General features: G+C 38.1%; 1 gene segment (V, D, J or C); it reads right to left on the bottom strand.

Moving 5' to 3' along the window:
• Nucleotides 1–1,504: 1,504 nt before the first annotated feature.
• On the bottom strand, nucleotides 1,505–16,040 carry LOC129838421 (immunoglobulin kappa variable 4-1-like). The segment is given in 3 exon segments: nucleotides 1,505–1,598; nucleotides 15,587–15,839; nucleotides 15,971–16,040. Coding segments are annotated over 3 exon segments (396 nt in total).
• Between the last annotated feature and the right edge of the window lie 771 nt (nucleotides 16,041–16,811).

Below are 16,811 nucleotides of genomic sequence, written 5' to 3'. Positions count from 1 at the left end.
AGTCTCTATTGTATTATACTAGTACTTCAGTACTATCAGTCTCTATTGTATTATACTAGTACTTCAGTACTATCAGTCCCTAGTGTAGTATACTAGTACGTCAGTACTATCAATCTCTATTGTATTATACTAGTACTTCACTACTATCAGTCTATATTGTATTATACTAGTAGTTCAGTACTATCAGTCCCTATTGTATTATACTAGTACGTCAGTACTATCAATCTCTATTGTATTATACTAGTACTTCAGTACTATCAGTCCCTATTGTAGTATACTAGTACGTCAGTACTATTAATCTCTATTGTATTATACTAGTACTTCAGTACTATCAGTCGCTACTGTATTATACTAGTACCTCAGTACTATCAGTCCCTATTGTATTATACTAGTACTTCAGTACTATCAGTCACTATTGTATTATACTAATACATCAGTACTATCAGTGTCACGACTTCCGCCGAAGTCGGCCCCTCTCCTTGTTCGGGTGGTGTTCGGCGGTCGACGTCACCGGCTTTCTAGTCACCACCGATCCATGTTTAATTTTCGTTTTGTTTTGTCTGTATTACACACACCTGGTTTCAATTCCCATATCATGTTCCTTATTTAACCCTCTGGCATACCTTTCTGTTCTGTCCGTGATTGTTGTTGTCTTAGTGGTTCGTGTAGATGTTATTCTGTCTGTATTTTCCTTATTGGAATATTGCTTGCCCTTTTTGTGAGTAAACTCAGTTGTTTTGCTCAAACATGTGTCCTGCGCCAGACTCCGCTACATCTCTGCACCCAATCGCTGACAATCAGTCCCTATTGTATTATACTAGTATTTCAGTACTCTCAGTCTCTATTGTATTATACTAGTACTTCAGAACTATAAGTCCCTATTGTATTATACTAGTAGTTCAGTACTATCAGGCTGGTAACAGATTTGCCACCATGCAATTAATGACAGATAAAATGGGCATAATACTTTATGTAGATACTGTATGTAGTGTAAATGTGTCTTATGTTTGAGTCCAGCATCATGTCTCATTAACAGATCTAACAGCCAGTAACCTGCTCATTAAAATAGTTAAGATAATGCTAGAAGATCACATCCATTTAAATCAGACATTTGGTTGAGGTCCAAATGAGGACTTGTTTTGGGGCCTGAAGTGATTGTAACTTTGAAGTAATGTTGAGGTCATAACACCTTTTGTTTTACTTCTGTAGATCTTGCTTTGCATATGGGCAGGAATTGTGTTTCAAAACTTCAAATAACTTGTATATATATACACTTAAAGGCCATGACAAAAACTATAAGTAATAAACATGATGGTGATGAGGATGGTCAAGTGATCTGAATGATTACTTTCTAACCATATTGTCACATGTCACAGTTGACCTCCTCTAGTGACCATTGTTCCATGTCACTGTCTCGTTCCCATCAGCACCTGCAGTAGGTCCCAGCTGTAGCAGTACAGTCACTGTGCAGTCTGACTGAGGGAGGTTTTTGTACGACTCTGTATCACTGTGTGAACACTGGACCACTGTGGTAACTCTGACAGTAGTAATCTCCTGCATCTTCAGCCTGGACTTCACTGATGGTCAGAGTGAAGTCACTATTGTAGGAGTAAAATGAGACACATGGATAACATATAAAGACATAAGATAGCTGAACATTAAAATAACAGACCACATGAAGAGAAGAGACACATAGTCTGCTGATTCCATTAAGTGCGTACATACCAGACACATGGGCGCCTAGGGAACTTGGACACACTAGACTTATAGTCTACCCATTCCACTAAAAGCACACATACCAGAGAAATATGCCTAAGGCAACTGGACACTAATGATAGAAGAGACACATAGTCTGCCAATTCCAATAAGGACACATACCAGAGAACATGCTGAGGCACTGAGTTAAATACAGGGCTAAGTCATAGGCCTATAGGATAGATGGACATATATTATTTTTAAGACAAGCATGGGTCTGGCCACTATTATAATCTAACTGAAAGCAGATATGGGCGTTATTGGGCGTGAACAAGTAGGAAGCTTGAACTAAAAGATAATGGTGGTGAATGACTTCAGAAAGGAAACTTCATTTGCATAAGGGATGGACATAATACTATGTGTGTATAAATGTTGGAGCCGGGGCTGGGAAGCGGTGTGTGTTCCGCGGGACATTCCAGCTGGCTATACAATTGTATTAAAAAGCATGTTTGATTTTACAAGTTCTTGTAAGCGTTATATTTGAACTGATTTTCCACGACAGAATTTGGCGAGCTTGCCAGGAGGGACAGGGACTGCGGAGTGGCGTTCAGGGCTGGAGATAGTTTCTTTGGACAATCTTGCAAACACTATGGCCACAACTATGAAAAAGGTAAGCTTGTTCTTACATAGTTGAAATGTTTGTATGGATTGCTTCAGAGATCCTGTCTCAGCGAGAGGGGCGCCACGTAAGTCTCTCTTTCAAATTTCCTAAAATGAAACCAGTAAATACTAAAGAACTTTTGAATTCAATGAATTTGCATGTATGTGAAATTTGGGGAATTGTATTAAATATAAATGTATGCGCATGTATAGAGACTGAGTGAATAGGCGCTGTGAACTTTGCTTGTGTTAGGTGTTTAGCGGAGTGGGCATGCATGCGCTCGTTCTGATCAGACCGTTCGAATGTGTAGCTTAAATGATGCGGTTGTTTGCGCATCTGGCTGAGATGGCTGGCTATAATAAGGGACAGATAATGTAGGTAGAAAATCCTGTGATACCTCTTCAATAAAATTAGTAGAAGGAATGCTTGGACAGGTTACTTATGAATAACGGCTCTAAAGATAATAGAGAATTGCATAAATAAGTAGTTAGGAAGCCACGATACCGCTCTTTAAAAAAGGAACATTTTTAAAGAGGTCTGCTTGGGTGGGATATTCACGGCAGAATAGTCTGTGGGTGGATATGTAGTAAATAAATATTTCATGGTTACCGCTCTGAAAGGAGGACTGTACGGGTGAAATATTTAGGTTGCAGGAAAAACGTTGGCCCGATTGTGCGGCGTTCAACTGCAAAAGTAGCTTATACGGTTAAAACATAAATCAGTAGTTAAATAAATATTCATGGTTACCGCTCTGAAAGGAGGACTGTACGGGTGAAATATTTAGGTTGCAGGAAAAACGTTGGCCCGATTGTGCGGCGTTCAACTGCAAAAGTAGCTTATACGGTTAAAACATAAATCAGTAGTTAAATAAATATTCATGGTTACCGCTCTGAAAGGAGGACTGTACGGGTGAAATATTTAGGACGCAGGAAAACGTTGGCCCGATTGTGCGGCGTTCAACTGCAAAAGTAGTTTATACGGTTAAAACATAAATCAGTAGTTAAATAAATATTCATGATTACCGCTCCGAAAGGGGGACTGTACGGGTGAAATATTTAGGACGTTTGCCCGATTGTGCGGCGTTCAAATGCAAAAGAAATCCTGCGAATAAAAAATGCTCTGTCTAGCTAACGGGGTTTTGTAATTCAGTAGGTCACGCCACAATACTACTCTAAAATAGAAGAAAAGATAACTATTGGGGGTTGAATAGGATATGAAGACAAGCTGATCCGATTAGACAGTAGTCTCGTCATATTGTAGAAATCCTAGAAGTCTAGGCTTATGTAGGAGGAAGTGAATTAAGTCAATAAAGAAAGACTAAGTTGTTTTGAGGTAAAAACAAAGGGATTGAATGAACAGATGAAAAATAAAAAGGATGAATGAAAATGTTGTAAGAAATGAGTGGATCTGTGTAAAGATAGAACATTAGGAAGAAAGATAGGACAGGTTGTGTGTGTGTAGGCAGAACGTCCAGAAGAGGGAGCGCGCAGCCCTCCTGTGAATAGAGTATAGAGTTGTAGAAGGGTGCAGTTAACTGCTATTAGGCAGATGGAACGGAATTAAGAAACATCGAAGTAAAATAAGTTGTAATCAAGGATAAAAACACTGATGTGATAAAGTGGTAAGAGACCGCGGTAAAAATAACAAAAAGGTGTCAAAACAAATAATAAATAAAAATACTTAAAAAGGCGTTAACCGAATAGTATAAATACGGATAGAACAGTGGGTAACAAAAGAGAAAACAGAATCGCCGATAAATTGAAATTTTACTATAAAGTTAAAAACGAATCTAGGTTAGTTAAGATAAATAGTGGAATCCAGGACACTATTACCTGATAAACAGGATGAATAGAATAAGGGAGGCACAGTCGCATGGGACCAAAATGTGAAGCTCGATTTGCAGGCGTTCTGATGTCAACATTCTATCATCAGAAAATACATTGCGATGAGGTACAAATGTGGTTCCTCTAGTCCTCGCAGACGTGCGGGTGATTAGCAGAACTATTGACAATATTTAAGAACGAATAAGAAAATAGCTCTCTGTTTTGAATATGGGTATAGCGGGTATGGGGAAAATTAGTGTAATGTGACACTAGAACTTAGTGCGGTAGCAGGAAATGCCGCTATACAAGAGTTTATATCCTTGTCAAAATAACAAACAACTAATCGGTTTGAGGTTAGTGAGAATGGAATTTTTACTTGGCGGTGTATAGTCTCTGAGCAAACAATGAGTGTTTCATAGAGATTACAGTTTATATGTGGTCAAGAAGAAGTATTAGATCACGTTTGACTTGACATCTAGTAGAGTACAGATGGAATTTTAATTGTTAGACATTCTATACCGTCATTCTCTGAAAACTGTTAAGATGTTTATGGAATAAAAACTATTTGCTGATTAAAAGGTAACATTGTGAACATTAACGATATGTATACTTTCGTTTCCAGAAAAAAAGGGTTTAATCTTCGCTGGTCAAAATGTCATTGGAGACTGCATTACTGTGGAAAGCAGTAAATTAACCTGTCTAGGATCAGCGTGGCGCTAGCGGCACCCCCCCCCCCCCCACTGAAAAACCAGTGCCGCGAAATTCAAAAAAAATATTTTTTTAAAATATTTAACTTTCACACATTAAAGTCCAATACAGCTAATGAAAGACACAGATCTTATGAATCCAGTCAACATTTCCGATTTTTAAAATGTTTTACAGGGAAGACACAATATGTAAAGATGTACATCTATTACCTAAAAACACATTAGCATAATCCACCATCTTTTATTTGTCCACCAACACCAGTAGCCATCACCAATTCGGCTAAACTAAGATATTTATAGCCCCTAACCAACAAAAAAACTCATTAGATGACAGTCTGATAACATATTTATGGTATGGGATAGGTTTTGTTAGAAAAAAGTGCATATTTCAGGTATATGGCATAGTTTACAATTGCACCCACCATCACAAATGGACTAGAATAATTACAATGAGCAACGTGTTTACCTAACTACTAATCATCAAACATTTCGTAAAAATACACAGCATACACGAATCGAAAGACACAGATCCTGTGAATACAGACAATATTTCAGATTTTCTAAGTGTCTTACAGCGAAAACACAATAAATCGTTATATTAGCTTAGCACATAGCAATTAGCAGCCCAGCATTGATTCTAGCCAAAGTGAGCGATAAAAGTCAACATCGCCAAAAGATATTAATTTTTTCACTAACCTTCTCAGAATTCTTCCGATGACACTCCTGTAACATCACATTACAACATGCATATACAGTTTGATCGAAAATGTTTATATTTAGCCACCAAAATCATGGTTAGACAATGTGAAATGTAGACAAGCTGGTAAAGAAAATGTCCTTGCGCCACTTAGACAGTGATCTACTCTTATACATAAATACTCATAAACGTGACAAAAAAATATAGGGTGGACAGGGATTGATAGACAATTTAATTCTTAATACAATTGCGTTATTACATTTTTTAATTTATCCTTACTTTTCAATACAGTTTGCGCCAAGCGAAGCTACGTCAAAAAACATGGCGTCCTAAGCCACTAAAATGTTTCGACAGAAACACGATTTATCATAATAAAAATGTCCTACCTTGAGCTGTTCTTCCATCAGTATCTTGGGCAAAGGATCCTTTCTTGGGAGAAATCGTCTTTTGGTGGAAAGCTGTCCTCTTGCCATGTGGAAATGTCAACTGCGTTCGGGATGAACTGAAAAGCGTGCCCAACTTTTCACATCGTTGCAAAAATAAATGTCCCAAAATCGCACTAAACGGATATAAATTGCTATAAAACGCTTTAAATTAACTACTTTATGATGTTTGTAACTCCTATAACGAGTGAAAAGATGACCGGAGAAATATAACAGGCTAAACTAACGCTTGGAACAGGAGAGGGTCGGTGTCTTCCACGCGCGTTACGCAGCTCCCAAAGAATGACTAGCTTCAGAGTTTTTTCATTTGTAGGGCCTGTGAACGCGCAATCGAGCCCGTTGGAATCGTCATCACGTAAAGGCATCCAGGGGAAGACGTAAGAAGTGTCCGTATAGTCATAGCAACGACAGTGCCCTTTTAACTGACTTCAGAAAAGTGGCCAACATTTCTCAAATCTGACTCCATGTCAGGGAAATTGCTGTAGAATGGGCTCTGTTCCACTTAGAGACAAAATTTCAACTCCTATAGAAACTATAGACTGTTTTCTATCCAATAATAATAATAATATGCATATTGTACGATCAAGGATTTTGTGGGAAGCCGTTTAAAAAATTAGCCACATTAGCATAAATAGTCTAAACAGCGCCCCCATCCCCAACAGGTTTTAAAGTCAGCCGCTTTAAAAATAAAAATATCTGGATAAGGCTAAAAAATGGAGTTCTGGATGAGTGAGTCCAGTCCCTTTGCGTTATTGGCTTATGGTTCACTAGTAAGTACACCATGTACTGGGAATGAATATGCATTAGTAGATTTATTGGAAGGGTTTTTTCCAATTCAGTTTCAAATTGGGTATGCAAAAGGATGGAAATGTTTTTGAAAAATGTATTTAAGTTGTTCCTAAAGAAAGGGGGAGTGGAAACATATTAATGGTGTCAAAATGCCCTGAATCCTAAGAATTTCCTGTGAAAGACTGATCACCTTTTACTAGAAATTGTTGGAACAGGTGGGATTTACTTATAAAATGTTTAAAAGACACCAGACTCTATTCAAACTGTATAATTACTTTGAAAATCTATTATGTCCCTGGGAAAATTATGAAGAGTTGTACCCTTAAATTGAATAACTTATTCAAATAGGTTGTATTTTAATTTTAATTTTGATATAACATGAGTTCATAGGAAAAATTATCAGTTCCTTGGGGTTATGGTCTTTGGGTAAATACACAAATGTGCTTTGGTCATTATGCATATAAAAAGTGTTGAAAGTTATTCCAAAGGGTTTATTGGAGTGTGGGTTTCTGTGAGGGTTTTGTTGATTAATACCTCATCTGTAATTCATCTGAGAGATCACCAGTAGAATAAGGGAGTTATCATAGAAGGTGACGTCAGAATGCTTTAAGGCATGGGAGAGAATATCACTACAAGTGGGTGTGGAGCTCAAACCCACCCTAACCGACTGAATAGTGAGGGACAACTGTGTCTGATGACCTGTGAACTGTATCAAAAAAAAAAAAAGACATGCTGAAATGATATGGGCCAGGGAGAATAATGACTTAAAGGAATTGGGGTACTGATTTTTTATTATCAGGCCACTCATGAGAGAAAAACTGAGACAAAAGGGCTATTGTAAAATAGATAATACTGGTATTTAAAGTGTTTAGTATAAATGTTAATTATTAAAGGGATGTTGTGTATTGAATAGATAAGGTCAAATTTGAGTTAAAGTAAACACTAAGGACTGTTATCCTGAATATTGGATTGGAAAAAGTATTTAAAAAAGAACTGTTTAGTTATTTGGATATAGAACTGTTTAATGTTAATAGGCTTAGGGAAGCTCTGGAAACTAATCCTGAGACAAGGAGGTTGACAAAACTTACAGAATATTAGATTAAAGGTTTTTTCCTTTTGTTTTATAATGTCATTGGAATTGTAATGATAAAATGTAATGTTTAATTGAATAAAAAGGTAGTCTGTTGTGCGATGATACCCAAGAATGAAGAAGAAAGAGACCAATAATAACATGGGCATAGAATGAAACAGATGGACATTTTCCCCAGGTTTAATTACATTACAAGTAGTGGTAATATTGCAAATGTGCAATTATTATAATTTCTTTTTCTCTTTTTCTCGTTTGGTCAATTTATTTTTGTTTTGAGGAACATAAGGTTGTGTATATGTTCCTGAGGAGGGACTGATACTGATATAAATGATATATAAATTGACTTAAGGATGTTTTAAGTATGTATCAAACAATGGCTGTTATGGGTTAGGGATCTCATAAATGAAGGTAATGGTAGTGAAGGGGTGTTATTTCTAGAAACTATGTATAATAATAGAGATAATTCACAGAAAAGGAAAGACAGCTGGCTGTGTAAAATATAGGGACAATTCTAAAGTAAATAGAACAATTCACATATCTAAAGATATGGTAAAAAGAATAAGTGGTGGCATTTTGAACATTAGAGCAAAAGTTTAAGAAACTTATGACTTAGTTTTGTTAGGATTGGATATTAATCCAACTGGAAGATGCTTGACTGATTACATGTTATTTTACAGCAGTTGCTGTAGGGACCATCATTTGACTATCATTATGAATATTTCTGTGGCAGGAGGCCAGGTATTTGAGGCAGAATGTTTACATAGGGCTGTTATTAAAAATTAAGATTTAGTGATATTGCTATAAGAAGAAAGTCTGTTGTCAGGAAATAACCCATGTGTTAGTGTGTATGTCCTCAGGAAAAAACAGCCAGAAATGGAAGGGTTTGGGCTGCATTCTGGAGACTGAGTGTACATCAAGATACACCAGGCTGGTGGTATACTTCTTACAACACTGCAGTGGTAAAGTTCTTCATGTCTCTCTTTGGTGGGTGCATAACCTGTCTAGGATCAGCGTGGCGCTAGCGGCACCCCCCCCCCCCCCCACTGAAAAACCAGTGCCGCGAAATTCAAAAAAAATATTTTTTTAAAATATTTAACTTTCACACATTAAAGTCCAATACAGCTAATGAAAGACACAGATCTTGTGAATCCAGTCAACATTTCCGATTTTTAAAATGTTTTACAGGGAAGACACAATATGTAAAGATGTACATCTATTACCTAAAAACACATTAGCATAATCCACCATCTTTTATTTGTCCACCAACACCAGTAGCCATCACCAATTCGGCTAAACTAAGATATTTATAGCCCCTAACCAACAAAAAAACTCATCAGATGACAGTCTGATAACATATTTATGGTATGGGATAGGTTTTGTTAGAAAAAAGTGCATATTTCAGGTAGATATCATAGTTTACAATTGCACCCACCGTCACAAATGGAATAGAAAAACTACTTAGAGCAACGTGTTTACCTACTTACTAATCATCAAACATTTCGTAAAAATACACAGCATACACGAATCGAAAGACACAGATCCTGTGAATACAGACAATATTTCAGATTTTCTAAGTGTCTTACAGCGAAAACACAATAAATCGTTATATTAGCTTAGCACATAGCAATTAGCAGCCCAGCATTGATTCTAGCCAAAGTGAGCGATAAAAGTCAACATCGCCAAAAGATATAAATTTTTTCACTAACCTTCTCAGAATTCTTCCGATGACACTCCTGTAACATCATATTACACATTCCATATAGAGTTTGATCGCAAATGTTTATATTTAGCCACCAAAATCATGGTTAGACAATGTGAAATGTAGACAAGCTGGTAAAGAAAATGTCCTTGCGCCACTTAGACAGTGATCTACTCTTATACATAAATACTCATAAACGTGACTAAAAAATATAGGGTGGACAGGGATTGATAGACAATTTAATTCTTAATACAATTGCGTTATTACATTTTTTAATTTATCCTTACTTTTCAATACAGTTTGCGCCTAGCGAAGCTACGTCATAAAACATGGCGTTCTAAGCCACTAAAATGTTTCGACAGAAACACGATTTATCATAATAAAAATGTCCTACCTTGAGCTGTTCTTCCATCAGTATCTTGGGCAAAGGATCCTTTCTTGGGAGAAATCGTCTTTTGGTGGAAAGCTGTCCTCTTGCCATGTGGAAATGTCAACTGCGTTCGGGATGAACTGAAAAGCGTGCCCAACTTTTCACATCGTTGCAAAAATAAATGTCCCAAAATCGCACTAAACGGATATAAATTGCTATAAAACGCTTTAAATTAACTACCTTATGATGTTTTTAACTCCTATAACGAGTGAAAAGATGACCGGAGAAATATAACAGGCTAAACTAACGCTTGGAACAGGAGCGGGTCGGTGACCAGCACGCGCGTTACGCACCAAGGAAAGAATGACTAGCTTCAGGGTTTTTTCATTTGTAGGGCCTGTGAACGCGCAATCGACCCCATTGGAATCGTCATCACGTAAAGGCATCCAGGGGAAGACGTAAGAAGTGTCCGTATAGTCATAGCAACGACAGTGCCCTTTTAAATGACTTCAGAAGAGTGGCCAACATTTCTGAAATCTGAATCCATGTCAGGGAAATTGCTGTAGAATGGGCTCTGTTCCACTTAGAGACAAAATTTCAACTCCTATAGAAACTATAGACTGTTTTCTATCCAATAATAATAATAATATGCATATTGTACGATCAAGGATTTTGTGGGAATCCGTTTAAAAAATTAGCCAAATTAGCATAAATAGTCTAAACAGCGCCCCCATCCCCAACAGGATAAGTCTCACGAGAAGTGAGGTCCAGCTGAATAATGGGTGAGCTTGAAAACACCATGACAGAGGACGTGGAACCAGAGAGAGAGAGAGAGAGAGAGAGAGAGAGAGAAAGACTAGATTCCACTATAGACATACTGGGTTGAGTTTGGGGGCTACTTGTTTTATTTTTTAATGCATCATGTGAAAAAGAATAGATGATAGGATATTATACTCTAAACAAATATGTTAAAAGAATTGATGTGAAAGCATATACAGTGTTGAATTACGTCAAGAAAAGATAATGTTGATTAAGGTTATGCACATAATTATCAGTTGAAATAGAGCAGATGGGAAACTAAGTAAAAAATGACATGATTTGGGAACACCTCTCAGAACCTGGGGCCGAAAGGGGAAGACTGGGTGGAAGCATGAGGAAGCTTTTTAGGGCTTTTATTTTTGTGGAGTCCAGCAGAAAAGTATCCTGGAGGCATAGAGTCAGGTGAAGAGAGAGTGGGAATTGTCATGGTCTCAGATTTCAGTTTTCATGAATATATTTATGCATAACACATAACATTGTCAATGCTGTTATGTTTTGTCGTTTTCCAAGTCTTATGTTTAGGAAACCAGAAGGAGAGGGGTTCGCCAGCTTCAGCTGGGATGTCAGTTTGTTGTGTAATGAGTGATGGAAGTAAGAGGATGTATGGTGCAATCATAGAACAGAGGCCATAAGTCTCTAAGTCTGAATGCCTCACAGAAAGAAGGCAGAAACCTGAACCAGGACGAGAGGTTCTGCGTCTGATGATCCAAGGGGACCAGAAGGACCTTTCCCAGTGACACCAGGAGATCTAGTACACGTTCGAGTGTTCCGGAGGAAGTGGGATCAACCGAGGAGAGAAGGACCCTATGAGGTGGCCAAAGCAACAAGAACGGCCGTCCAAGTGAAAAAAGCCAGACGTGGTACCATCTGAACCACTGCAGCTGAGTCCCAACAGAGAGAAGGACACAACCACATAGAGATGAGGACACAGAGGATGCTGATTCACCAGGGAGGAGCCAAGAAAACACCAAATCAAGTGAAAGCCAAAATGTGACAGGTGCACCGACTAATGCACCCAGAAGAGGAGAGGCCTCACAAGGAACAGAATGAGAACATTTCTTCCCTAAAATTGAAACCCTTCCAGATGGAAGCTAAGTCCGGCCTGAGGAGGGAGCCTCAGGTGAAGAAAGAGGAGGAAAAGTCCCGCAAGCTGAAGAAAATGGGGATTTCCCCACAATTGACTTTTAAACTTTTGAATGGCCTCCTTTACAGACAATTGATGTTAGAACAACAAAAGAATAATGACATTGACATAACAGAAGTAACAGTGAATGCTAGTATAGAAACAACAGACTAATGCACAATCAAGATGTATGATGGGAGCAGGAAGAGAAGAAAGGAATCAGCCGAACAATCCAAAAAGACTGACAAGGTTAGAATCTCTGTTCCACCTCAACTTATAACAGGAGCAGGAGAACTGAAGTCTATCTCAATCATAAGGATCAAACCCTTACCGGAGATGGCACTCTGTGGATGGACACATCACCAAACAAAGGGACAAGTCGTTTGTTTGGGATCCGAAAGGATGTGACCTGACATTAATCAAAGAAAAAGACGAGAGGGTGCTCATCATAAATCAGATTGAACCAGTTGAAGGTGAAGAATTAATAGTTGAAATAACAAGAACAACAGTGACCGAAGGGAGTAGCACCACTGTCATTAAGATTGATCCTACCCCTGCACCTGAACAGGAAGAACCTGTGACAACAACAAGGGTGGCGGCTGCTGTGACGACCACAGTAGCTACCACTAAGATGACATCGACCTCCCTTACCAAGCAGACCACCGTACCCACAAAGCAACCTGAGACAGAGTCAGGAGAGTTTTTTTACTGACATTTGGAACTTTCTGATAAACTCTAATGATATACCCCAAGATAAGAACATTGTAAAAGCGACAGAATTAGATATATCAGAATCAGAACCACTCAAGGACACCACACGAGAAGAAGTAGTGAAGAAGGAGTGATACAAATGGGCTAAGTATACGGCAAACAAACACAAAATGGACAATTGTATTTTGTGTAGAAAATCAACTTTGTCTGATCTTTTAATAGTCTCTGAACCAGCATCATTTAAAAACTGTGTAAGTTGGAAAAATGACCATTGTACCAATAGAAAGTATTTTATTCCCTTGTGTGACATAGAATGTAGGATTGCTCTGGGTAAGCACTAGGGGTAAAACTATGTTGAATGAGACCATGCTGGGAGACAATGATTGTGCTGCCTATAACATTAGAACTGAATTAACTGTACCTCAATTAGACAGAAGTACCGTGGTTAAAGGAAAATATGAATGTTTTTACAGACACCACACTGAAGGAATGGATGTAGGAAACACCACTGTAGAATGTGATACTATTTGGGTGTTAGAGAATGTGGGAGTACGTAGAAATAATGATAAAGGGTTGATAATGAATAGAGAAGGGTTGTGTGGTAAAATAACTCAGGTTGCGCCATCTCTTACTATGTTGAAAAATCAAGACAGAGGAATTGCTGATTGTTCTTTCCACACATCCAGAAACTAACTGTTGAATGTATTGTCTGATGAATGGATTGGTCTTTGTGCCTTAGTTATAGCAATTAAATAGGTTACTATTATTAAATCACCCCATGATGACTATGTTAAACCTAGAGTTAAAAGGGCTTATGAGAAGGATCCTGAGGTATACCTTAATGCAATTGGACTGCTTAGAGGTGTACCTAGGGATTTCAAGGCCAGAGATGAGGTTAAATCAGGATTTGAATCTATATTTGTGTGGATAAGACCAAATAAAAACTTAGAGTGGATTAATTATATATACTACAACCAACAGAGATTCATTAACTATACTGACTCGGATCTGACGGCGTTGGGGGAACAGGTACAGGCTACCAGTAAAATGAATTGGCAAAATAGACAGGATCTCAATTGGCTCTTAGCGGAGAAGGGTGGAGGTTGTGTCATGTTTGGGGATGACTGTTGCACCTTTATTCCCAATATTGCTATGGCCAAACTCAAAGGATTACGAGCAGAAGTAAAGGCTAATGCTGGTTTAGACTCTCATATATGCGTTTGGTTGGACCTAGCGTTTGGAAAGTGGGGAGCCATGTTTGCTAGGATGGTTATCATGTTGGGAGGAGGGTTATTGGCTCTGGGTATTGCATTTTGTTGTGTTATACCCTTGGTAAAGTCAATTGTGGTTCAGACAACAGTTAAATAGATGTCTGTAAGGAGAGATGACCCTCCTGTGGTGATTGATCCTGTACCGGGTAGCCCAGGCAAGTATACTAATAAGTATGGAAACCCTTGTAATGCGGTTGGAGGATCTCTTGACTGCCCCTTTGGTAACCCTAACTGTCTCTATGAAGTGATTGGGGGAGGGTGGTCATGCGTGTCACGATTTTCATAAGGATGGTTTCCATGTATATGTTAAATTACCCAGTTCAGATGAATGTTTACTTATACATGTCCACAAAAAGTGTCATTCGCGTCACAATTGCAAGTGGTGTACAAAAATTCATGAGGATGGTCATAACCATCACCCAGAACCTTTTTTCTTGTGCCAAGTGTTAAAGAAGGAGATTGTCATATTTGTAAGGATGAGGGCTGTGCTCCTAGATAATGGGGTTTTAGCATTTTTATTTTGCCTAATGCTTTGTGTTCTTTGTATGTTTCTTTGAATTTTTAGATATATATATTGATGAATATATATGGTTTCCTTTAATTAAAGCTAGTTATGCCTTCTAAAAAACTAGGTTGATTTCAAGAACATGTTAGGTGACAGAGGGTATTCTGGTTACAAGTGTCTACGGACCATGTCCTTAATCTTCTAAACAAAGGTTGGTATCATTGATATCACTTTATTAGAGAGGTGTCTGCGAGGAGGGATCATGTTGAAATGCTTAAATTTAGAATGATGTTGTGTCAATTTTCTTTTGTAACTGCATGTAGGTCTTTGATTTTCTCATATTCAATGTATTATTATATTCATTGTATTATTTTTTATACCAAATTAGATCTTTTAGTTTTAATCATTTGGAGATGTTTGGTCCAGTTGGTTTATGTGTTTTACTCTGTTTTTGTATTTTCTTGTTTATCATAGGTATTCTCATTTACTATCCCAAAGTCATATTTGTATAATTTATGTGGCTAATTAGCCCCAGAGGGGGGATTGTAGGAGTAAATTGAGACACATGGATAACATATAAAGACATAAGATAGCTGAACATTAAAATAACAGACCACATGAAGAGAAGAGACACATAGTCTGCTGATTCCATTAAGTGCGTACATACCAGAAACATGGGTGCCTAGGGCACTTGGACACACTAGACTTATAGTCTACCCATTCCACTAAAAGCACACATACCAGAGAAATATGCCTAAGGCAACTGGACACTAATGATAGAAGAGACACATAGTCTGCCAATTCCAATAAGGACACATACCAGAGAACATGCTGAGGCACTGAGTTAAATACAGGGCTAAGTCATAGGCCTATAGGATAGATGGACATATATTATTTTTAAGACAAGCATGGGTCTGGCCACTATTATAATCTAACTGAAAGCAGATATGGGCGTTATTGGGCGTGAACAAGTAGGAAGCTTGAACTAAAAGATAATGGTGGTGAATGACTTCAGAAAGGAAACTTCATTTGCATAAGGGATGGACATAATACTATGTGTGTATAAATGTTGGAGCCGGGGCTGGGAAGCGGTGTGTGTTCCGCGGGACACTCCAGCTGGCTATACAATTGTATTAAAAAGCATGTTTGATTTTACAAGTTCTTGTAAGCGTTATATTTGAACTGATTTTCCATGACACTATGAGATCCACTTCCACTGAATCTAGATGGAGTCCCAGACTGAAGTGTTGTAGCCCAGTATATTAGGAGTTTAGGAGCTCCTCCAGGTTTCTGTTGGTACCAGGCCATACAGGTGTAATCACCACGACATTCATCTGCTACATTTGCACTGGTTTTACAGTTTATAATAACTGGCAGTCCTTGGAGAACAGTTTTCACTGTAGGAGTCTGAGTCACAGTGACCTGTCCTCTGGATTCTGAAACCGAGACATATAAGAATTTTGTATTTCAAACATGTTTTTGTCTGAATTTTAAGGCAGAGTTAATATTTAGATTACATACTTCGATAACAAAGTTAATTTTGGAGCATTAAATTCAAAAATCTTACCCTGAATTAAGAAAGTCAGTATCCACACAAAGCTCATGATGAAAGTCATCGTTGAAGTTCTGTTGTCATAAAGGACAGCTCTCAGTCATGAAGTGTTAAACTCACAGGACTATAAACACTCCCAGAGCACTGAAGCATGTGCTGCAAATGCAAATGGTCTTATACTGTATGTAAATAGTCTTCCTGGACAGTCAGACTTTATTAGTAAATATTGTGTGATGTAGAAACATGATAGGTATGTAATAATTTACATGGTTTTTGATTTAAGTGCTCTAAGTGCTTTAATTACAGACATCTACAAATTAAGCATATTGTTATTACTGTGTTATTAGACCAGATGGTATCTGCGTTCTGTCTCCCTCCAGTGGTCAGGGTCAGTAACTGCAGTCTGTGTGTGGACTGTGATGCTGCAGAGTGACTGATCTAAAGTGGAGATCTCCAGAGCTCTGACGTCTCCAGTCTCCTGCTTCACCTGCTGCTCTCTGGAACTACCACAGTGGTGTGAGGGAGGATGTATGGGTAATGTTTGGTGGCTTTATTGTATGCGCTTGAATCATGTTGATTAAATTCTAGCTATTCAAAACACAAGTCATCTTTAGGGGTTTGGATCATTGCACATCATCTATATTCAGATTGGTTGATGGTTTTCCTTGAGTTACTCAACAGAGTCAACATGTAGTTAATAGTCAGCAGAAACATTTAGTGATCAGTTATGATGTAAGGTCTTCTAGACATAGCTCTAGTTTGACTCTATTGTTGTTCAGCTCTACTACACACTGTGTCATTGTACTGGATCATCTCCTCCCCTCAGCACCTGCAGTAGGTCCCAGCTGTAGCAGTA

This window comes from Salvelinus fontinalis, chromosome 39, assembly GCF_029448725.1.
Source record: "Salvelinus fontinalis isolate EN_2023a chromosome 39, ASM2944872v1, whole genome shotgun sequence".
Classification (NCBI taxonomy): Eukaryota; Metazoa; Chordata; class Actinopteri; order Salmoniformes; family Salmonidae; genus Salvelinus; species Salvelinus fontinalis.
The sequence above is the reverse complement of the archived record's forward strand: the minus strand, read 5'-3'. Positions and strand labels throughout refer to the sequence as shown.